The 23303-nt window shown below is 37.8% G+C and overlaps 2 protein-coding genes across 2 annotated transcripts in view; one reads left to right on the forward strand and one right to left on the reverse strand.

The window, feature by feature from the left end:
• cdc73 (cell division cycle 73, Paf1/RNA polymerase II complex component, homolog (S. cerevisiae)) overlaps positions 1-23303 on the reverse strand; it is a 36396-nt gene that overhangs the window by 11708 nt on the left and 1385 nt on the right. The window contains exons 2-11 of the mRNA XM_034303645.2: positions 22883-22988; positions 22337-22406; positions 22171-22233; positions 20314-20366; positions 20123-20211; positions 19187-19400; positions 16815-16913; positions 13680-13758; positions 11593-11657; positions 267-324 (exon numbers count right to left, since the gene is read on the reverse strand). Coding sequence (XP_034159536.1) covers positions 267-324; positions 11593-11657; positions 13680-13758; positions 16815-16913; positions 19187-19400; positions 20123-20211; positions 20314-20366; positions 22171-22233; positions 22337-22406; positions 22883-22988 — 896 coding nt within the window. The remainder of the gene's footprint in view (positions 1-266; positions 325-11592; positions 11658-13679; positions 13759-16814; positions 16914-19186; positions 19401-20122; positions 20212-20313; positions 20367-22170; positions 22234-22336; positions 22407-22882; positions 22989-23303) is intronic.
• On the forward strand, positions 2490-12813 carry LOC113540125 (beta-1,3-galactosyltransferase 2). Its single transcript, XM_026936375.3, has 2 exons — positions 2490-3153; positions 8051-12813. Exon 2 carries the CDS (start codon positions 8088-8090, stop codon positions 9273-9275), a length of 1188 nt encoding a protein of 395 aa, XP_026792176.1. The 5' UTR covers positions 2490-3153; positions 8051-8087; the 3' UTR covers positions 9276-12813.

Below are 23303 nucleotides of genomic sequence, written 5' to 3' on the forward strand. Positions count from 1 at the left end.
CAAAAATAAAAAAAAACACTGTGGGGCAATTTCATTGTAAAAGTGAAGATCAAGAGGGGGAAATGTTTGCAGCTATTGGGTTGATACAATTGGTAATAAAAAACTGCTGGAAAAATAGTGTGCTGATGCATGAAATTGGGCTTGGAAATGCAATGCATGATGGGTGTGTGAATAAGTTAATCGACTGCCATATGCAGCAGATGGACGTATATACAGCTGGATAAATGGACGGATGGATGGATGGATGGATGTGCACTCGTTCCCACCTGGTCTCGGAACAGGCTGCATAGCAGGGGTCTGGGCCTTCCGCGCTGACGCTCCTTCCTGGAAGGATATTGGAAACGTATTAATATTTAATATCTTAATATAATGAATTTCTATGAAGAGTTAATATCCGAGTTGGATGTAAAGCACATTAGAAATGACTCAGAGGTCAAAATTATTACAAGGGCTTTTAAGCAGAGAAATGATTGTCTCAATAATATTAATATCCCTGAGTGTGAAACCACATTTCCAAATGACATACCACAACAATTTTCTTTCAGCTTGTAATTTACTGAACGTGTACTCCAGACTTCTAATAAAAAAAAAAAAATCTTAGGGGGTTTGAAGCACAGAACCAAACCAAGTAACACGTTGAATAAAAATAAAATAAAGTAATAATAATACCATTCATTTTAATTAATGGTCATTTCGTGTGTGTAAGCCATCTCTTTCAAAATGTCATCACTAGTCATATGTGTTATGCTGAATCATCAATATGGCGTAAAAAAAAAAAAAAAAAGGAAGCTGACTTTGTTGTCGTTTCTTAAACAAGTACAGTAGATGCTGAAAAAGTCCTTCTGCAATCCATTGTTGTACTGCAATCATCATACATGCGCTATTGGCCCTAGGTCTATATGATGGCATTCAATACAACTTTAGTACATGAAGCACTTGGAGCAATGCTGTAGCTTTTTTTTTTTTCTTTCTTGAATACAAACCCCATCACAATATCCCTGGGAACAATGTGGGGAAAAAAAAAACCCACACAGGTAGAAATGGCAGCACTGTCAGCATGTTCTGTGAATTCTGCAAGACTTTTTTTTTTTGAAAGCTCGCATTCTCCGGGATACCAGATGCACTCAAGCAGATGCTCTGTGAACGTTTCTGGCAAGCTTTCGAAAGTAAAGGGAAAAAAACAACGCCCATTGTATCTGTTTAAAAAATATTATCAGTGCAATCCGATTAATATATTTGTATTCGACCTTCTGATCGGCAGTCCACCAGTTTAACCACTGAGCTACCACTGCCCTGCAGTTAATGTTTTTAGAAAACAGCACAGCTTTTATTAAAATGGTAGCCAAAGACTTTTTGCCTTTTCATGATGCGTCATTAATGAATGAATCCGTGTTTGTAAATATATTTTAGTGTTTCATAATTACAGTCTTTCTAACGTAGTATGGTGTATACCCTAACGTTTAAGATATCATTTTAGTTTTATTGTTCACATTTTCGCTAATTTATGATAACCACCTAACAAGCCATGTCAGGGTTTTACCTCAGACTTCATACCAGAAATTACTGTTTCCATGGTTACATGGTTAAATGTCACTACATACAATTTCCACTTCTTTATCCTTCTTTCCCCGTCTCAATTCTTTGTAATACATCTTGAAACAGAAATGGCTCGGTACATTACAAACACACTGTTTGCACTTACACTTTGCCTTTTTTTGGTAGAAATTTATTAGATTCAATTCAGATTATTTGCTATAAAACAAGATATTGCCGGAGGTAGTATTTTTTCAACTAGCTCAATCTGGCAACCCTGCCATAAACTGTCTTTTCTGTTGTTCCTCCCCCAAGGGTGGGGCAGCATGATTCCTGCCCCAGTGGGCCTCTATTTATTAGCACTTTTTACAGTTCCTGTTTTGCGAGTTTGGGAGTACTATCTATTGACCAAGTTTCATGTCTCACAATTACAATAAGGTTTCAGCACCTCCAGTGCATGGACCCCTAAATATATTCTGTGCATGAAGAGTTCAGAAATCAAAAGCTGTACAGCTTCAACGAATAGCTCGACTATCATAAGCCTGATATTCTTGATCCCTAGATTACAGAAAACATTCAGGGAACTCTACAACTTGAGACGGCAGTCAGCTTGGTATTCCGGTCTGATTACTTCTGATGTATGAACCATTTCCTAGTACAGACATGTCTAAAAATTCCTTCAGACTTTCATCATATGTTTATTTCTATGCTAGTGGAAGCATTCAGAGCAATCAGAAGGAGATGCATCAATGGCACACCCAGAACGGTCAAATGTTATCTTCAAATATGAAAAGACATCTTCGGATGTACAAAGAGCGAGAAGAAATTTACTGCTTACTCTTTCTGTAGTAAATCATTTGTGAAGTGAACAAAGCCACACTTGTAATGTAGACGCAGAAATGTAAGTTTGCAGCAGGATCCTGGTAAAACACGCTGCAAAACGCACACAACTGGTTGAGAGACAGGGACAGAGAGAAAGAGAGAGAGAGAGAGAGACCTTTTCTGTGGCCTGTTAATGTGGGAGGGAAGATAAAAGGGTCACGTGGGAGAAGAGCAGACGCGCACACGCGCACACACGAGCACACTAGCATTTCACTTCCCTTCCCCCAGCACACAGTGGTGGTGCGAGGACAGCAAGGCATCGCGGCGTTCAGCAGAAGCGCAGATGAATGCTTTGTAAAGGAGCAGTGGATAAAAATAGACTTATCAGAGACAGCTGCAGAGGAGAGGAAGGAGCGAAACGGAGAGGAGCCGAGAGAACGCACAAGCATGAGCGAGGAAAAAAAGCAGACCGTTCTGCCTAGCAACACACACCGAGCCGTAAAAAATCTCTGCTCCAAGCTCTGGACTTCTTGATTTGGGTTTCCACCCTCAGAAGTGACTAATATGTATGAGGCGGAGTCTTGAAAAACACAAGGCACATTCTCAGCTGAAGGGAAAGGAGCGTTTAGGGGGGAAAAAAAACAGGCTTTCGGAAGGGATCTGAAAGCAATAGCAGCATTAAACTATGTGGATGGGAAAGTGGCATGAGTCAAGCTGCCAACATGTGCTGGTAAATACGAGGCACACCCATGGCGAACGCGGCGTTATCACCGAGTGCCAACATCCATGCTGAGAAAGGTATGTACGTCAGGCTGCGTTCGACGCCACACCATCCAAGCCTTTTGGTTTTTTTTTTTTTTTTTTTTTTTAAATCCTCTTCCATTTCTTCACCTTTCCCACTGACAGGACAAAGACGCATCAGTAAATGCGTCTCGCTTTACATGAGTGTGATGCGCGTGCATAAACCACCACCATCATCGTCATCATCATCATCATCATCATCATCATCAGGTGTCAGCAGAAAAACAAAAATATTTACACGTTCCAGTTCGGTTTTGTCCTAGCTTCCATCACGTTTAAATTTGAATTTTACTTCGAGTGCATGCTGGGGACTAAAATGATTACTAAAAGAAAGACGTGTAGTTATTTTTATTTTTACAGAACCAAACCCGAACACGCTTTGCATCGGGTTAGCTTTGAAAACGTTTCTAAGGCACCCGTTAATACCCTACAGCAGAAACGTCAATGCTGACAGAACGTCAATGCTGGAGAAAAAGAAAATGAATAAAAAGCTCCAACATCTGGCTGTGGTTAGCAGACGACCTATGGTGAAAAATGTTCCGTGAGTTTTGTTCGTTTTGGTTTGGTTGTTTTTTTCCAGGTCAGAGCTTTGATCTCATTTAATTCAAATCAGTTCTGAGGAGAAACATTAGAAAGGTTTGTTTGTACGAGAGTGTGCTCTTTTATTCGTCGGGAATTTGCCGCTGTGTCTTGAGGTTTTATTATTATGAGCAAATTCAGATATTATATAGTAGAGCAGTCAACTAGCATTTAAATACAGTGCCAGTTATGATGATCTAATATTGATATTATGATAAAAAATGATGCCTCAATACACTTTTCTGAAAATTTCGCAAGTAGCGAGATCGCTTTAACATTCCTGTGGTTTATTTTTAAATGATTACAAAGTGTTTAAAAAAAAAAAAAAAAAAGGGACTAATTGAAATGGGATGCCGAATCTTTAAAATTGTAAAATATTTTTTAAAAATTGAATGACAATTTATTTTTCCCTCCTCTCCGTGTTAATTTTCTTTGTATGCATTAAATAAAAGTCAGATTTTCAGATTATTTATTTATTTTTAAAACGCAACGCTACTGTTTTGCTAGCAGTTTGTTAACACACCAATACACAGTAATCTACCGTGCATTGTAGAAAAATATTGTGATGTTTTTGTCACATCGCCCACCCACTGGACCATTGCTGTCCATTATAGAGTGATGAAACTGATCATTAGGTCATTAGGAATTTCAGATTTTTCTACACACATCTGGAATTCATTTCATTTGATTCAATAACGATGCTTTCTACACTCTGTTCATAAAATGTTATTAGGTGAAAAATGAAGTTTAGCATGATGGAAAGTCCCCGTCATGTCGTGTCATCTGGGTGCGTGCCATTGCAAAAATGTCCTCGCCTAATAACGGTCACGTTTCACTCTGAGGAGGAATGAGTTTTTTCAGTTGTTAGATGTATTCACACGAGTCAAAAAGCAAAACCCTGGGGCGGTTCTTTAAGCAGAGACCCCACGCTCAGGAACTCCACACTCAGGTCTGAAAGTGCCTGCGCGAAGTCTTGCCCCACTTTCACATCAAATCAAGACACTTTGTTTTGACTCTGTAGGAAGGGACTCAAACATGTCGCGTGGCAGAATTGTTCATTCAGCCACACTGACAAAAGCACAAGGCAGTACAAAAGGAAGAAGAGGGGGAAAAGAGGAGAAAAAAAAAAGAAGAAAACAAACTGAAGACTGTATGCAATTAACCAAAGGTCTTATGCTAGTAATTTATATCGAATTGGTTTAATCATTTATTGAGTGCTGGCATTTATTCGAGTTCTCCGTGCTCGAGGGATTTCTGTGATTTCAACACGCACTTGGTTGAAGATTTACTGTTTTTCAACGACATTTTCAGGCTTACACAACCCTCAGCTTAACAGCTTAACATTTTGATAAAGCTCAACCTATGTTGGAAAGAGAAAGGATGAGCTAAAAAACTTTCAGACACTTTAAGACACACAAAAATAGGCCTTTTTTTCTTCTTCTTTTTTTCGCAGTCACCCTTAACCTTTATTCCTGCCTTCGGGTTCTTCTTGGTCACAAGCAGCTCTTTGTTTTGGGTCGGTAGCCAGGCAGCTGTGGGCTACGGACAAAGTGAAACTAGCCTTCATGAAGAGAGGAATGTGAACCAGGAATGCGATCCCAGCAGGACTCGGATCTGTCTGCAGCAGGGAATTTTTGGGTGTGAACAATAAAGGGTGGTGACGCACTTTCCTGAGTTGTGCTTCTTCTGAGGAGCCTGGTTTGACAAGCACACTACTTCATTGAATAAGTAGGGGAAAGGTGATAAAACAGTCATGGGGAGTTCAGAGATCTGGTCCGATTCGAGTCTTTTGTTTAAATGAGGTATAACGCAGTGGCATTAAGGAAACTAATTTCACAAAGGGATTCCACTTCCGCAGCCTGAATGCCTCCACTTTTATTACAGACAATGTAATCCGGTGCAAAAAACACTAATCCATCACCAACACTACAGGAAAACAGAGGCATAACAACGGGACAACAACAACAGAGAGACCATTAGTGGAAATGAAAATACGAACTAGGTCATGTCTGATGAAATATCAACAAAACATCGACATCCTGATAAACTGATTCACAATCGCCGGAATTTTTATAATCATAAAATGGAGCTTGTTCACTTAGCGCTGTGTCAACATTTCGTCCCCTAGGTCTCCGCCTCCCAAAATATAGCTAAAAGCTGGAGGGTAGACGTAGACAATTCTCCAAGACATTTCTCCAAGACATTTCAACAACACGTGGCTGATACGTATTGCAATATATAGATTTGCTCGCTGTATTTCCAGCAATACCGAGTTTTTAAAATAAAATAAAAAAAAAAAAAATTAAAAAAAAAAAAAACTTTATTTAATGTTAAAATAATACAACATATAATTTTTAATATTTAAAATAAAAATAAAATGCGACAAAAATTAAAGTACAAAATTTTTACAGCTGCTGCTTTTAGTCGGTTTGTAATTATCTTAAAAATAAACCCATAAAAAAAAAAGTCCCATATAAAAACATCCCTCAAAAAAAAAAAAAAAAAAAAAAAAAAAAAAAAAAAAACGTGAGTTATGATTTTTTGTTTTTTTTTAGCATGATATTGAGAATATATCATCAAACGGTCCAGCTCTCCTGGAAGGGGTACAGAAGATAATTAAGCCTCACTTAATGAATCATTCATTTATAGTCATTTAAATCAAAATATAATAATAATAATAATAATAATAATAATAATGAGAAGAAGAAGAAGAAGAAGATAATGTCTAGCTCAGAAAGGTCACCGTACAGTGATTAAAAAATAAAAATAAATGACAGACCTCACACATACAATTGGAAGGAAAAACAAGAAAAGGTAAGAAACAGAGAGACAGAGAGTGACAGACAGATAAAAGAAAAAAGAAAAAGACAGACAGATCGGAAAATAAGGAAAGAAATGCACGAAATACTTTATCTATATTTTTAGCTCTGGTTTTAAAACCCTGCAACTCGAGCAGTTATGTTTTGTTTATTTAACCAAAACCCTGATACGCAGTACTCATGTATTTCCATCTCATGTAAAACACCTTTACTGATGAAAACGGAAACCTTCAGGTGCATCCGGTTCCTGTGAATAACGCCGGCGTGTTTATCGTAACGGTAGCAGAACTGTCGAGCTGTGTGAATAAACGAGCCGGGAGACATTTCTGTGACTGACGACGTGTCACATTCGACCTTTCAGAAGCGCTGGAAATCAATCAGCTCCATTCAGTCATGCAGAAGGCTACAGTGTGGGCAGCATTCAAATAAAAGCCGATTAAAAAGCCAGCTCGAGCCTCAGTAGCTGGCCAACACATCCCTCAAGACCAGATCTGCCTCATTACAGAGGCACAAATTTCATTAGCTAGCTATCGAGTCTACTGGCTCGTTTAACTACTACAGAACGACGGGAAAGTTCAAGCCGTAAAGAGAAAAGTGAGAATTTTACACGGATCTTCTGATCCTTAAAACAACTTAAAAAGAACATGTCACCTGAGAAACACATTAAAACAATAATCAGACAAACATAAAGAAAGAAAGAAAGAAAGAAAGGTCAGACGAAAAGAAAAAAAAAATAAAGCCAGAAATAAAAAAAAAAAAAAAAAAAAGAAAGAATGAAATAGAAACCAAAATATGGGAAGTTGGAAAGAAATAAATGGCCAGAAAGAATTAAATAAATAACAGTAAAAAAGAAAATAAGACAGAAATAAAAAGAAAAAAAATTACAGAAATAAATAAATAAATAACAGGATAAGAAAAAAAAAAAAAAGAAGTGAAGACAAAATACAGAAAGAAAATGAAAGAAAGAACAATGAGAAAAAAGAAAAACAGAAATAAAAGATGGAAAGAAAAATAATACGAAAAGAAAAAATAAGCGGAAAAAGACAGATAGAAAGAAAAAGAAAAACAGACAAGAAGAAGAAAAGAAATAAAGAAAGAAAAGGAAAGAAGGAGACAGATAGAAAGACAGATGGATGAAAGTGAGAGAGAAAGTAAGAAAACATAGTGAAAGAATGATGGAAGGGAAGAAAAAACAAAGGAAGGAAGGAAGGAAGGAGGGAAGGAAGGGTTTCTGAATGGTGTAGATAGTGATTAACAGCTGTGACATGACTTCCTTGGGCTACATTCTCTTTTCTAAAAATTTTTTTTTAATATTTTAATATTTAAACCTGTACGGTTTTATATTCCCACTCATGATACTAAAGTGTCTTTCATGTTGTTAATATTTATGCTGTACACACCCCGCTCCGCTATTTACAGCCACGATACAGCGGGACCATGACTTCACCTGTAGTGCGTGTATCTCTGTAAATAAATGAGCTTTTCTCTGCCTGCAGGTCTTTCATCCACTGAACGGACCCGAGCAGGAGAACCATGCAGTGTAGGCGTCGGCATTGCTACGCAAGAATCGCGGGATTACTCGCTTTTCTGGTATGCGTCGTTCTGATCATCTTCGCTCAACACGTCTGGCTAACGAGGCTGAAAAGCCGCATCATGATCGAGTCGACCTTCAAGAAAGAAGCAGCGACGCCTCCTTCGCCAACGAGGTTCCTGGCAAACGGTACCCTTGTTTCTACGCAGCCGGTGTTCAGGACCTCCGTGGGATCTAACCGGAGTTTAGCCAAGGAAGAAAACGCAGAAAGCATCCTTAAAGTAGAACCCTACAAGTACGTCATCAACGAACCTGACAAGTGCAGGAAAAATAACACTTTCCTAGTGCTGCTGATCCCAGTCGAACCTCACAATTCCGAAGCCAGGAACGCCATTAGGAACACGTGGGGCAACGAAAGCATGGCTGAAGGAATAGTACGCCTCTTTCTACTGGGTGTGAAAAACACTACGCGTGATCCCGGGATGCGCGATCGACAGCAGCGCTCCCTCATGGCAGAAAGTCAACAACATCGCGACATGATCCAGCAGGATTACATCGACTCTTACTACAACCTCACTATCAAGACGTTGATGGGCATGCACTGGGTGTCGAGATACTGTCCAACCGCCAAGTACGTAATGAAAGCGGACAGCGATATGTTCGTAAACACGGAGTATCTCATCCAGAAACTGCTCAAATCGAACATTCCGAGGGAGATGTACTTCACCGGGTACCTCATGCGAGGCTACAAGCCGAACCGAAACAAGGACAGCAAGTGGTACATGCCGCCAGAGCTGTACCCTAGCGGAAGTTACCCCACGTTTTGCTCGGGAACCGGGTACGTCTTCTCCGGCGACATGGCGAAGAGGATCTACGCCACTTCCCTGAGCATACGCAGGTTGCACCTGGAAGACGTCTACGTGGGACTCTGTCTCTCAAAACTGAACATAGAACCGATGCTGCCGCCCAACGAGTTTCTATTCAATCACTGGAAGGTTTCCTATTCCAGCTGCAAATACAGCCAGCTGATCACCTCGCACGAGTTTCGTCCTAGCGAGCTGATCAAGTACTGGCAGCACCTCCAGAAAAACAAGGACAGAGCCTGCAAAATGTCCAAAGGTCAGATTGCGAGGAACATGAATGCAGAGACGCTTCATCGGGCCAAGGTTTTGCTTAATCCCCAGTTATAGTGAGATAGTAATCTTTTTGTTCAGTTATCAGTGTAATCTCCAGCACCAGTGTTACCACGGAGAGTTGTTGGGAATTATTGCTCGTTATGTCATCAGGCTGAACTATTTTCATTAGGAAATGCTGTGTTGTATCACAAAAAAAAAAAAAAATGACATGATAAGGATCCCTGAATATAATTAAACACTGTTTGTAAGTGCTCTTATGTGATCATTCAAATTTTCTTTCATTTTGACCACTAAATTAAAAAATTTAAATTAAAAAATTAAGAAAATTTGAACAATCCCAACCCGATGAAAACAAACTAAATCTACTCTTCCGTCAGGACTGAGGTGTACTGAAGTATCTGTAAGTTATTACTGAAGTAATTGTAATTTATTGCAGTCACACTTTTGGGTTAAGGCTTCAGAAATGCACTCGATTGAACTTGTACATCACATCTGCTTTTGAACTGTGGCTTGAAATGTTGACGTCTGCTTATTTTTTATTACTATTTCATTTTAAAAAGGTTTTTCTATGCACTTCGAGGTTTACACACCACAACAACCTCTCTCTTTTTCGTTTCCTTTAAAAAAAAAAAAAAAGCTGCTTACACTAAAGTCTCATAAAAGGGAATAATGAGAGATGATGGTTTAAGACATCCTGCTTGTTGTTACTGTTTAAGAAGAAAGAAGTTGAACAATGAACATAAATACTTATTTCTGATTATGAGGGTGGTGAAAAAAAGCTGTAGCTCTAAAATTAAGTGTGTGCTGATATTAAAGTCACATCGCACTAACTCAGGGTTTTTTTTCCCCGCTATTATAAAAGTAAGGATTTTTTCCCCCCATCCACCTAAATGGAACGCAGATTTTTTTTTAATCGTCCTAAAATTTCCATTAATCCTTTAATCCTCTTCAGCGTGTACGGATGCTCTGTGTGCTAAGCAGTAGAAGTGACACTGGGCGACAATTTATATTCACTCAGCAGCTATTCTGTTCCTCGAGAATTTGACTAGGCTATGTTTTTTATTTCAGACATTATTTCAGTCTGAGATAATTAGTTCCCACAGCAGATTTTGGTCAGGATCACAAACATTAAGACAGTGACGGTACTATGAGGTGAACAAGATGATCAGCACTACTTAAAATATTCATGACCATCATAGTAAAGGTGTATACACAATAATGCTGTTTACAGACAAGTCAGACGGAGATCCCAAATAAGGCCAAATAAATATCAAATAAATCTAAAATAACTCCAAATACATCCAAAATAAATCCAAAATAACCCCAAATAAAATCCAAACAAATTTAAAATCACCCCAAATAAATCCAAAAATACTCCTACATAAATCCAAAATATCACCAAATAAATCCAAAATATAACTAGGCCTAAAAAAAAACTAAAATAACCACAAATAAATCCTACATAAATCCAAAATAACTCCAAATAAATCCAAAATATTACTTGGTCTAAATAAATCTAAAACAACCCCACATAAATCCAAAGTATTACTAAATAATTCCAAATCTAAAATAAGCCCAGATAAATCCAACACAACCCCGAATCAATTCAAAATAACTCCAAGTAAATCCATAACACCACCAAATAAATCCAGGTATATACATAAAACCCAAATAAATCCAAAATAATTCCGAAAGAACCCCAATAAATAAGATCTAACCCAACATTAATCCACAATAATCCCAAATAAGTGTTCTTTCCAAATGTAAACCCCTATTATTGTTGTATTTCCTCTAGACTTTGGAGGAAAATATAAATAAAAAAATACATTTCAACCTGGCCATGACTGAGCAATGAATGGCGTCTGACTCGTGCATCAATTAAACAGAAGTCTGAATGTCGAGCTTAGCTAAAGCTAGCTTTTAGCTCTTCTTAAATCATTATCTAGAAGCATCTGGGGAAAGAGTTGGAGCATCATAACAGCACACAAAAAATAAACCCACGACAAGGTAGTCCTGCTGCACTAATGCCTTCTATGCTATCTATTTATAGCTTGATTTGTGTGTACAACATTTAAACACCCAAGCAGTAGCTGTAGATATAAATCTTAGATTGAAATGCCAAGCAAATAATAATAATAATAATAATGCTCATTTATAATAATATTGACCATTAGAATCCTTTTAGTGCTTATTCTTCATCAAGTTTAGTCATGTTTACAGTCGGTCTAAGAACAAAAGTGACGCACCCAAGAAAAAAGGAAATAGATTATCTGACTTTACAGCTGTTCAAACAAACTTTAAAAAAAAAAAAAAAAAAAAAAAAAGGACAAGCAATGGCACACAAAGGAAAGAAAAAATGTCTCAGTCTTACCGTCACAGATTTCAGCGTCATGCCGTGGTAGGTTCCCATTGTGTCGATTTTGAATCCCTCCGTTTCTATGAGAGAAATGGCATCCAATAAGTAGCAATACTTTACTATTTATAAATAATAGAAATAAGAAAAGCATCTGTAAGCATGTTTACCACTTCACTAAACACTAAACCGGTCTTCTGATTGGCAAGCGACAAAGCCATTTCGAAGCTGCGATTTCGCCAACGTCAACTAAAAACTTTATATAATTCTATATAATTATATGCAAATTAGTGATCAAGTGCTGAAGCGAATGTGTGTCACCAGCATGGTGTTTAAACTCTCCCGGGTGTCGGGTACCTCAGCGTTTCGCTCCCAGTTGAACCTCACTTTCAGCAAAGCTTGGCTCGGATTACAGGGGAAAAAAAAAAAAAAAAACTGGAATGGCATTTCAGCCTCGTTTCAGAGCAGAGGAAAGAACAACAACAGCCACGAGTCCGGCAAACCCTCCTCACATTTAGCCTCGTGTTTTCACTCTCAGAAGATTATAATACACTCTATTCTGAGCGTGTCATCTTTATACTACAACATCTGTAGGATGCTCATGTAACATTTGTGGAAGGAGTCTCCAGTGTCAGTGCTTTGGAACGGTCAGAGGTAAAGCTGTAACTGTATGTTTTCCGACATTTTCATGACACGGGAGTTCACGTTTCGTTACGGTTTCTCGGTAACACGCCAAGCTGCGTTAGTTACTTTGCTAATGATTAATTCCACAAGGCTTTGCTGAGGTTTTGCTAGCAAAGCAACTACCGGTTCAAAGATTTTTCTCCAGCAGTTCACAAAAGGTAAAGAGTTTTACAAAGGAAAAGGAAGGAAAATAAAACAAAACAAAAAGGTTCGCGTCCTTTAGCGCTGAATGATACGATAATAATATCAGCATTTTAAATGATTACTTTTTTGTGTTGTTGTTGTGGATATTGTATTTTTTTTTAAAAATAAATTATAATATTTACAAACTAAATGGAAGCAGATGATTTGATGTAAATAAAAAAAATTGTACTTATTTATTTTTTTTAACATTGTAAAATATTAAAATGTACAGATACATTAAAAAAAAAACAGATGATTTTTTTTTTCTTTCTAATCTTCAACTGCCTTTAGTTTAGGAGAGCCTGTGCCCGTGATAGCCTCAGATTCTTATTCTTGGCTGACAGGAGTGGATCCCGCAAGTGGTCTTCTGCTGTTGCAGCTCATCCACCTTAAGGTTGGATGTTTTGTGCATGCTGAGATGCTTTTCTGCTCACCACGGTTGTAAAGAGTGATTACTTGAGTTACTATATTCTTCCTGGCAGCTTGAACCAATCTGGCCATTTTCCTCTGACCGCTCTCTCCAAACAAGATGTTTTCAATCCACAGAATTGCTGCTTACTCAGTGCTTTTTGTTTTTCCACACCATTCTGTGTAAACTCTAGAAACTGTTGTGTGGGAAATTCACAGGAGAGCAGCAGTTTCTGAAATACTCAAACCAGCCCTTTGGGCAACAACAACCATACCATGGTCAAAGTTACAGAGATCACACTTTTTCCCCATTCTGACGTTTGATGTGAACGTTAACTGAAGCTCTTGACGTGTATCTGTGTGATTTTACGCACTGTCCTGCTGCCACATGATTGGGCAATTAGACAACTGCATGAATGCGCAGGTGTATAGGTGTTCCTATTAAAGTGGACAGTGAGTGCATATAAACATATCACATAAATCACTGAACAGGTATTTTTTTTTAATGCAGCACTGAGTAAACCTATCTATCCTGATACAAATCACATATTGAAGAAATGCCTTCGAGAATCATGATGCAATGTGTGTCATATCCAGTAACAATTATGAAATTAAATCACAATACCAATACATCAGTATTGATCTATTTGATATATTGTCCAACCCTGATTCACAGCCAACAAGAGCACTTTATAACATTTTGTCCTTATTTTACGCTATGAAGTCGTAGACAACCTTGTATTTTTTTTAAATAAATAAAATCTGGATAAAGAAAAAAAAAAAAAAAAAGTGATGTAAAAAGAAAAACAGTCAGCTCGTGTAGAACTCACCCTCTTTCCCTTTAAATCTCTCCTGATCGTATCTGTTGTACGCCGCCGGCACCGGCTGTTTGTTTCGAATCGTCGGATCCTTTGGAGGAGGAAAGGAGGAGGGAAAAAAAAATGTTTAAAGAGATGTCATGACAGAACAAGATTTTGTGTAGTTGTGTGTATTAAACTGAGTCACTGAACGTCACATAAAGATCAAATATTTCTCCACGTAGGTCTGGATTCAACTTCTCTGCTAGAATTTTTCTGGTGAGTCGATTTGATAAGCGATTCATTGGTTTCCAACTCGAATCAAAAGTGATTTTGGATTTGATTCAAGTCATGAAACAGGAATTAATTTTAGCAATCCGAATCATTTATTCATTGTTTGAAAGACATGATTTTAATGCAGACTTGAAGAATTCACGCTGCCGTGAATCAAAGTCAAAGAATCATGATTCATTAATGCTCAGAGTATCCACACTGCCATGAATCGTAAACAATATATCGTGATTCATTTGATGCTCAAATCTATCCATGCTGCTATCAATTGGGTTCAACAAATTACAATTTCGTCGACGCTCAAAGCATCCATGTTGCCATGAATCATCACAGAATCGTGATTCATTCAATGCTCATGACCCACGAATCCAAATTCATCTGATGCCCAAAGAACCCATGTGCTCTGAGCTCAAAACACACATACCGCCATGAATCATGTTCAGTGATTCATATTCACTCGATGCTCAAAGCATCCACTCTGCCATGAATCATGAATCATTAGATCCATAATATCTTAAACAATCACGATTCATTTAATGCTCAAAACATCCATGTTGCCATGAATCATGATCACTGAATCAAGATTCAATTAATGCTCATGACTCGTGAATCACAATTCACTCGATGCTCAAAGCATTTGTGCTGCTATGAATCGTTATCACTGAATCACAATTCATTCAATGCTCAAAACCTCCATGTTGCTATGAACCTTCATCACTGAATCATGATTCACTCGATGCTCAAAGTGTGCCATGAACAGTGATCGGTTAATCACGACTCATTCAATATTAGAAACATCCATGTAGCTATGAGACTTGATCAATGAATCATGAATCATTTGATGCTCAAAGCAACCACGCTGCCATGAATCATGACCAATGAAATCAGGATTCATCCAACGTTCAAAGCAATCACGCTGCTATGAATCGGGGTCAAAGAATCACTATTCACTCAACGCTCAAAGCGTCCATGTTGCCGTGAATCATGCTGAATCACTGAATCAGGAATCATTTGATGGTAAAAGCATTTATACTGTCATGACTAGTGTTCAATGAATCACATTCATGTGTCATTCGATTTTTCGAGTCAAAATATTTACTTAATATTTAATGTAATATTGTCCCAAATAAGACTAACATTTATGTATTAGCCACTACAGCACAGATTGTGCAGCCAAACAATAATAATGACATCAATATATTTGTAAATTCTGTGTAAATAAATATTACATTTCCAAAATCATTATAAAAATGTATGATAAGAGGAATTATAAGACATCAAATGTGTCTGAAATAGGACAGCTGTCCTTATCTCAAAGCACAAAAAAATCCATGCAGCCTATTACACAGTGTCCATGTAGAACATCCCATCGTATTATATAACATGTCATCAGCACAGGCCTAATCTAGATAAGAGCCATCTGTGTGCTTTAAACACGCTCCGTCTGCGTTTCATCCACATAAAGAGCAGACGCTCAGTGCCGTGACTGTTGTTCCGTGTCTCGCAGGTAGGGAGCCTAAACGCTTTGGCCTTCACTGGGTGCTATAATCGAGTTCCCCCCTCAACATGCTGGAGTTCATTTCAAGCTTCATTTCCTTGACAAATGGCAGCGACATGCTGGGAAATTGATAGCGTTTTATACTGCGACAGTTAAAAAGGAAAAAAAAAAAAAAAAAAAAAAAGTACAGGTCTGCCTTTACTATGCCTGGATTTCAATACACGTCACACTCATCCTATTTTAAACGATTAGCTCTTTACTGTTCTATACTGCACATGTTCTGAGCTGCAAAACAAATATGTTTTTTCCCCCCTCTGACGTTTTCTTCTGCCCAATTAAGTGGGCGGAGCTATATTTGCACTAAGTGACATCACATATTCAAATCCAGACCCTATGCACGAATACTGTTTTAAGATAAATTACACTTACGCAAATTTTCTGACAATTCATATTTACTTCAACTTAAAGTGTTGCTAAATTTAATCGTGTTTATCAGTAAATTATATTCCAATGACCCACCTTGTTTTGTTCACGACTTATTTTGTAAATTGAAAGCTCACAGTTCGAGTCGAAGTTTCCCAATTTGGCCTACGAAAGACCTACGAAAGTTCAGAATGCTAAGCGTAACTACAGTACACTCTCTTTTAATCATTCATGAACAAAATGTCGAGATTCAGAATATTTCTCTAGTGATTCAACTATTACTGTGCTTTTACGCGGTGCTAACAAGAGACTGTAGCTATGTGCTAGCTAAATAAATCGTTAGCCGCGGTGATTAGCTAGACTGTTCATGCCGAAAGTATGAATTCCGATCTGAGCATGTTTCTATCTGCCGTCATATAGAATACATTTTGAACACGCTGTGTGAGGAATAAAACTCTCCAAATCATGCTATTATAGGAAAATAATAAACGACAGGGTGGTGTGATGAAGCGTAGTTACGACTACCAAAGTGAAGTTGATTTTTTTCCCCATAACAGCACATCCTGAAGTATTTTATTCCTCTTATACTACAGCAATTTGCCAACAACTATAATTGTGTTTATTGAAGAACGACACATCATTCTTTAACAGTCATTTTTATCTGTTTACAGTTGCATTTAATGCATTTTATTACTTATTACTGCCTTTTGACAATCCGAATCCACAACTTACAGAAATTTTCTTAAATGTTGTGAAAGTGAGCTGTATCTAATCTTTGACTGTGAACAGTGATGTCACCTCGAACTAACAACCATCTTGATATATAAAAAAAAAACAGAGGTTTTAAACCGACTATGAAAGACCTTGAAAAGAAGTCAGTAAAAGCTTGCGGTAAACATCCTCTTTTTTCAATGTGAGAAAGCAGGAAATGGCTTCACAAGGCCATGTATGCTTACAGTCTGTGTAGGGTTCTGCGTCGGTCTCTGCTCCGGAGCACGGCCTTCCTCTCTCGCCTTCACTGACTGCAGAATGGCAAAGATGCTTTTGGAAAAGTTCTGTAAGATCAAAATGAGAAAAGGTTCATTAAATTGAAAAAGAGAGGAGCTTAAATAACAACGGAACCAGCTTCTGCTATTTACTTTACTTTTATTGGCATGTTACTATTATATTATTTTAAGTATTGCACTTTTATTCTATTTTCCAACTATACGTTTTTCACATATTTAACATATAGCAGAAAATATTACATGGTATATAAGGGTGAGTGAGGGTGGGGCTATGGGGGAATTCAGGGTAAGTTTTACATTATAACTATAAATACTGTAGAATGCTGTTAAATTTTTTTTTCTTTTTTTGTAGCACGTAAACTCAAACCAGGTTACGACAGAGTTTGTCAACTTTACCAACTGTGTTGAAAGAAAAACAAAAACAAAAAAAAAAAGGTCTTGAAAGTACCAGTGAGAAAACGGAGTGCCTGACCTTTCCAACCAGTCATTTTTGCTTTGTTTGTAAAACCCTCAGTCACCACAAAGAGAGAATTAAAAAGGAAACATTCGAGTCTGCAAGATAAAAAAAAAAAAAGAAAAAAACAAGTGCCACAAATAAGGCGTACATCATAAGGCGGACCGCATTTCCAAAAATAACCATGCAGTAGTGTGAAGGTCGCTAAACAGCCAAACAGCGAGCATCAAAGCGTGACTTATGCTCATGCGCTTTAACTCTATTACTCATACATGGAGCCTGGAGGCTGACAGAAGGATATGAATATGAATTTGAACTATATACATGTCACATTAAATATATGAGGTACTCAATAAATTTACATTTTAAGCAATGGTTTGAACTTCCTAGAGGTTGGATTTGTCATAATTTGAAATTACAAGTTATGGTTTAAAGATTTAAAAAAATAATAATTATAACTCTAAATTAAAATCTCAAAAATTACAGATTTTATGTTAATCAGGCCAAAAGGTGAAGTGTCCAAGATTCCCACACAAATAAATATATTAAGCCTAAAAGTGTATTATTTCCTTGTGTTTATTTAAGGCTAACTGTTGCTCATGACGGATAAAAATGCTAACTTTCGGTTTCAGCTAGTCGTCATACAAGCGGAAAAATTCTAATGTAGGCTTGGGTACTGATTTATGTTCACAACATGACACTATTTTTAGTCTAAAATAGAATGGCAAACAAGTTGGAGGTCAAACAGGCATGATCCAGGGCTGGTTTAGTCACTACAGTGCTGCCACCTGCGGGACGAGGCAGGTACTGCAGCTGCAAGTACATGCTGTTTTTTTTTTTTCTCCCCTATGTCCAGTAAAATATCTCCTTCTTTCATTTAAAAATGTAAGAATTTTAAACAGAACATATATCTATATCCAAGAATCACACAAAAATCTAGATTTTAGAAAACTCTCCATGACCGTAAACAAGCAGCGGTGCAGGCGATCCCATAGTTTTGAGTTTAATGCAGAAATAAAAGTGCATCGTGCTTTTCAAAAATGTTTCATGCATCATGTAGTGTAGGGTTTATGGTGAAGAAAAAAAGCTGAAAGGCAAACATGTCTCGTGCTGAAAATCTAACATCATAAAACAAAGAAAACGTGCCATATTTTAGCCTTTTTGAAAATGTGAATGCGTGAAAACGTGTGAAAGTTCATGCATACGATTTTTGTTATACTACATGCAGAATTTATTGGCACCCATCAACATAACAGAACATGACTGGTGAAAATAAAGAAAATAAACGTTATACGCAATGATTTTAAAATTTCCCCTCAAGCATTCTCACAAGAAAGCTTTGCAGGTAAGTATTTTCTCTCAAAATGTGCGGAAATAATATTAGCACACCACATTTATGTTCAAAGCAAATAGTCATCCTTGGTGGAGGGGGTGGTTACAGAAAGTGTCAAAGATTTTCTCCCAAAAATCTAATTTTACATGGGAATAATCTCATTCAGTCACATAACAGGCAACACAGAATAGAAAAATAGTTGTTGGCAGGTAACAAATGTTTAATAAAAACTGTTGAAAACTGCTAACACACCCAATCTGAGGCCAGAATTTTTTGAAAAGTATCAAAAGTCCGGAAAAAGTTAACAATTTACCCAAAAGTGGTATCTCAAGCCACTATAAAAGGCAGGAGCTTTGTGCAATATTTATTATGGGGTTTTGAATGGAACATTTTGCAGTAGTTAATATTTGAAGCGGGCACGTTTTATTAAAAACAAACAAAAAAAACTATTGCGACATTTAATCGTAATGAGCTTACCTCATTTTCATGAAGGGTGCCAATAATTATGAAACTGACCACGTGAATAACACTCACCTTGCCACTGCTCTGTAAGATAGTGGTCCGGGTCCTCCACACTCTCTCTCTGCTCACGATGTCCCTCGTCACGTCTACCTCGGCGTCCACGAAGCTCCTCTGCTTCAGCGTGATGTCATCGTCCAGGTCTGTTTTAATAGTCGAGCGCTTTTTGGCCATGATTTTGGCTTTGATGGCGGCGATCTTCTCCACGGACATGGCCTCCGATAGTGAGCTGAGAGAAATGCGAAAACGATATTATTACCCATCTTATACTGTGGCACTCCTGAATCCTCCGCTCTGATTGGTCAGAAGGCGTTGATTCAGTTTCTAGAAGCACAGCTCTGACAGTAGCGCAGGTTCGTATTAATGCGCTCGTTCTAATACGCTATCGTTTCTATAGCAACAGCTCGGGTTTTCTGTAAGAAGTTTATTGAACATTTACGGAAGGAGTCTCCAGTGTCAGAGCTTTATATAACAGTGAGATGTAAAGCTGCAGCTTTATGTTTTCTGGGTCACATGACAAGCTGAATAACTTGTTTCTAGTGGACGTTCCACAACATTACATGTAACTATAAATAGATAAAGTATGATGTGTTGCGATTTAATAAATCAAAATTTGTTCATTGTGGTGTAAGAGGAATAAAACACTCCTTCTCAAATGTTCCTAATGTCCTTTTTTTATTCTTCTGAATGAAAATGTATTTAAAGTTGTTATTTAGCATGTATGGGAAGTGGAGGACAAGATATTTGTTATGTTTGTAAAAGTGAACAGAATAAGGAAACCTATTTGCTGTGTATTCGTATTACATGCGGAAATGAGGGTTTTTTTTTTTAGGCAATTTGTTTACAGGCAAACCAATTTTACGGGAGATGGCTCTTATTTCTGCAGCATGACAACCTTCATCTATCTTCCTCTAAGTCTCAGTGGCTGTTTGATTACGAGTGCACTCGTACCGGATCTGATCCGTCTGCACAATGCCTTCCTTATGGCCTTCCAGACGAGCAGCCAGACGCTCCTTATCCAGACGCACCCGTTCTTCATCCTTACACACACACACACACACACACACACACTCAATTTAAACACCACAGACATATGTCAACTATACAGAGAAACATCTTCAGCATTAACTTGCTTGGCTTACCTCAATTCGTGGCTTTTTTGCTTCAGAAGACACTTCATCTGCAGCCCTTTTGACTGTTCAAAAACAAGAAGTTCATTTTCAGACTAAAATTAACTCGCATGAATGATTCAAAATGAAACTCTGAAATGTAAGGACATGACCAATTCCACAACTTGTTTCTTTAATCAGTTGGGTAATAGGTGTTACATGATTCCAAAGTCAGCTGTAAGTCAGAAAGATAGTATGTCAGTAAAATATAAAGTTACTACGTCAGATAGTAAGTCAGTACATCAGTAAAATATTAAGTTAGTGCATAAGTAAAAAAAAAAGTAAGCCAGCATAATAGTAGGTCAATATGTCAGTAAGATACTAAGTCAGTAAGTCAGTAAAATAGTAAGTCAGTACATCAGATAGTAATTCAGCATGTCAGTAAAAAAAAAAAAAAAATTACATCAGTAAAATATTAAGTCAATACATCAACAGTCAGAGAGTAAGTCAGTAAAACATTACATCAGTACATCAATAAAACTAAGTTAGTACGTCAAATACTAAATCAGTAAAATATTAAGTCAGTACGTCAGTAAAATACTAGGTCAGTACTTCATTATTTTAGACAGTACGTCAGTAAAATATTAAGTCAGTCAGTACGTCAGTAAAATACTGAGTCAGTACGTCAGTAAAATACTGAGTCAGTACGTCAGTAAAATACTGAGTCAGTACGTCAGTAAAATACTGAGTCAGTACGCCAGTAAAATACTGAGTCAGTACGCCAGTAAAATACTGAGTCAGTACGCCAGTAAAATACTGAGTCAGTACGTCAGTAAAATACTGAGTCAGTACGTCAGTAAAATACTGAGTCAGTACGCCAGTAAAATACTGAGTCAGTACGCCAGTAAAATACTGAGTCAGTACGCCAGTAAAATACTGAGTCAGTACGCCAGTAAAATACTGAGTCAGTACGCCAGTAAAATACTGAGTCAGTACGTCAGTAAAATACTGAGTCAGTACGTCAGTAAAATACTGAGTCAGTACGCTAGTAAAATACTGAGTCAGTACGCTAGTAAATTACTGAGTCAGTACGCCAGTAAAATACTGAGTCAGTACGTCAGTAAAATATTAAGTAAGCCAGTATGTCAATAAAATATTAAGTCAGGATGTCAGTAAATCAGTTAGTATGTTGATGTGACAGTAAAATTTTAAGTCAGTAAATATGTGTGTGAGTAAGTCAATCAGTTAGTACATAGGTAAGTCATTACACGTCATTAACTACAAAGTCAGTAAGCCAGGAAATATGTTAGTAAGATAGGAAGTCAGTAAACACACCAGTAAATCAGTAAGTATGTTACTAAGTACGCAAGGCAGTCAGTATGTCACTAATACTTCAGTAAGATGTCAGTAACTAAGTCAGTTAGTATGTCAGAAAGTAGGCCACTAAGATATTTACTTAGTTACTGACAGTTACTAAGTCAGTAAGTAAAAAACAGACAGTGAACAGGAAAGTGAATGAGCAACTAAGTCTGCAAGTACGCAAATCAGCAACTACATAAAAAAATGGTATAACAACGTTTCGGTAGTAATATTTATATATTGTTAAAAATCATTATGATCATGAATCATTAATTAAAATACGTGAAATGTGATGTGTTTGGGTATGCCACAGATACTAATTAAAACTGGCAAAATTTGACATTTCATGGTGCAGCAATTCACTTCCTAAAGAATTTAAACAAGGTCTAATGGTCATGAGGTTTAACAGATTCATTTCCAACTTACTTTATAACAACATAAAACACAAATATCTCACTTAACATTTTACATCGCAAACACGTAATCATGCGTTAATCCTGTAAATACAGCAGTGCTGATCATGTGACGTACCCTGCGTGGGCCGCTGGAGGCCGATCTCGATGGGTGCACTTCTGTCAATACTCGTTGATGAAGCTGAGGGGAATTAAAAAAGAAGGAAAAAAAAAAGTTAATTTCTGTTCACTCTTTTCATTTTCTTCTTTTAAACCACTTTTGACACCAAGACTCCCACACTTACAGCTTTCTCCATTTAGATATGACAGCAGGTCCTTCCTGTCCGGTCTCCTGACTACAGGAATGTTCTCTGTCTGCACCAGGAAGAACAGAAGAGAGAAGGTGGAGAACCAATCAAGAACAGCAACACAATGGAAGCATAACTCTGGAGTAAAGCGCCAATGTCCCCACGGACCAGAACTGAACTAGCCCTAATGTCCCCACGGACCCTCCCAATGTCCCCATGGACCCCACCCCCACCCCAATGTCCCCACGGACTGTACCCCCACCCCAGCTCAGGTTCCCCTGGAACCCTTCTATCTCCCCTTGGACCACCCAATGTCCTTTGGACCCTCCAAAGTTCCCTCAAACCCACGAATGTCCACTCGGACCACACCCGTCTTCCCTTGCAGTGCTTCATTCATGTTTCTTCAACACAAGATCAACATCCAGACCTATAAACACTTGACGCAAATCAGAACTGAACTGACTGAACTTCGGTTTCTTCAGCCTACAGTGATTTTGTCTCCAGTTTCAGGTGCGACTTTGGATTAAGACCCTGAGGACTTACAGCAGCTCGCCGCACGTAGGATGGATGAGGAAGGTGCACATTGTTGAGCAGGAACAGGATGGAGTCCAGAGTGTAGTACTCCTTTGGCTGACCTTCTTTCCCTGTTCTGTAATTGAGAATGAAACAAAACTGAGGATATTTCACCAAAAAAAAAAAAACACAAGTTTCCATAATTATAAATGGCAGAAGAACATAAAATCCTGAGTGTGCATGCAGCAGTAAAGAAGACCTGAGTCTTAACATTAACACTCAGAAGATACAGGGTTGAAACCAATCCAGACCTATCTTAGCTTTAATGTAACATCTGATAAAGGAAACAACCATGCGTTAAGTGATGTCACAGGGCCTGATTCGACTTCTGACAAGAATGCACGTGCGGAGACAGACTTTCATGTCTAACTTGTGTCTTATTTAGCCACTT

Source organism: Pangasianodon hypophthalmus, chromosome 4, assembly GCF_027358585.1.
Source record: "Pangasianodon hypophthalmus isolate fPanHyp1 chromosome 4, fPanHyp1.pri, whole genome shotgun sequence".
NCBI classification, from domain to species: Eukaryota; Metazoa; Chordata; class Actinopteri; order Siluriformes; family Pangasiidae; genus Pangasianodon; species Pangasianodon hypophthalmus.

Coding starts and splice junctions, on each gene's coding strand:
- LOC113540125 (XM_026936375.3), top strand. CDS start 8,088: ATGCAGTGTAGGCGTCGGCATTGCTACGCAAGAATCGCGGGATTACTC.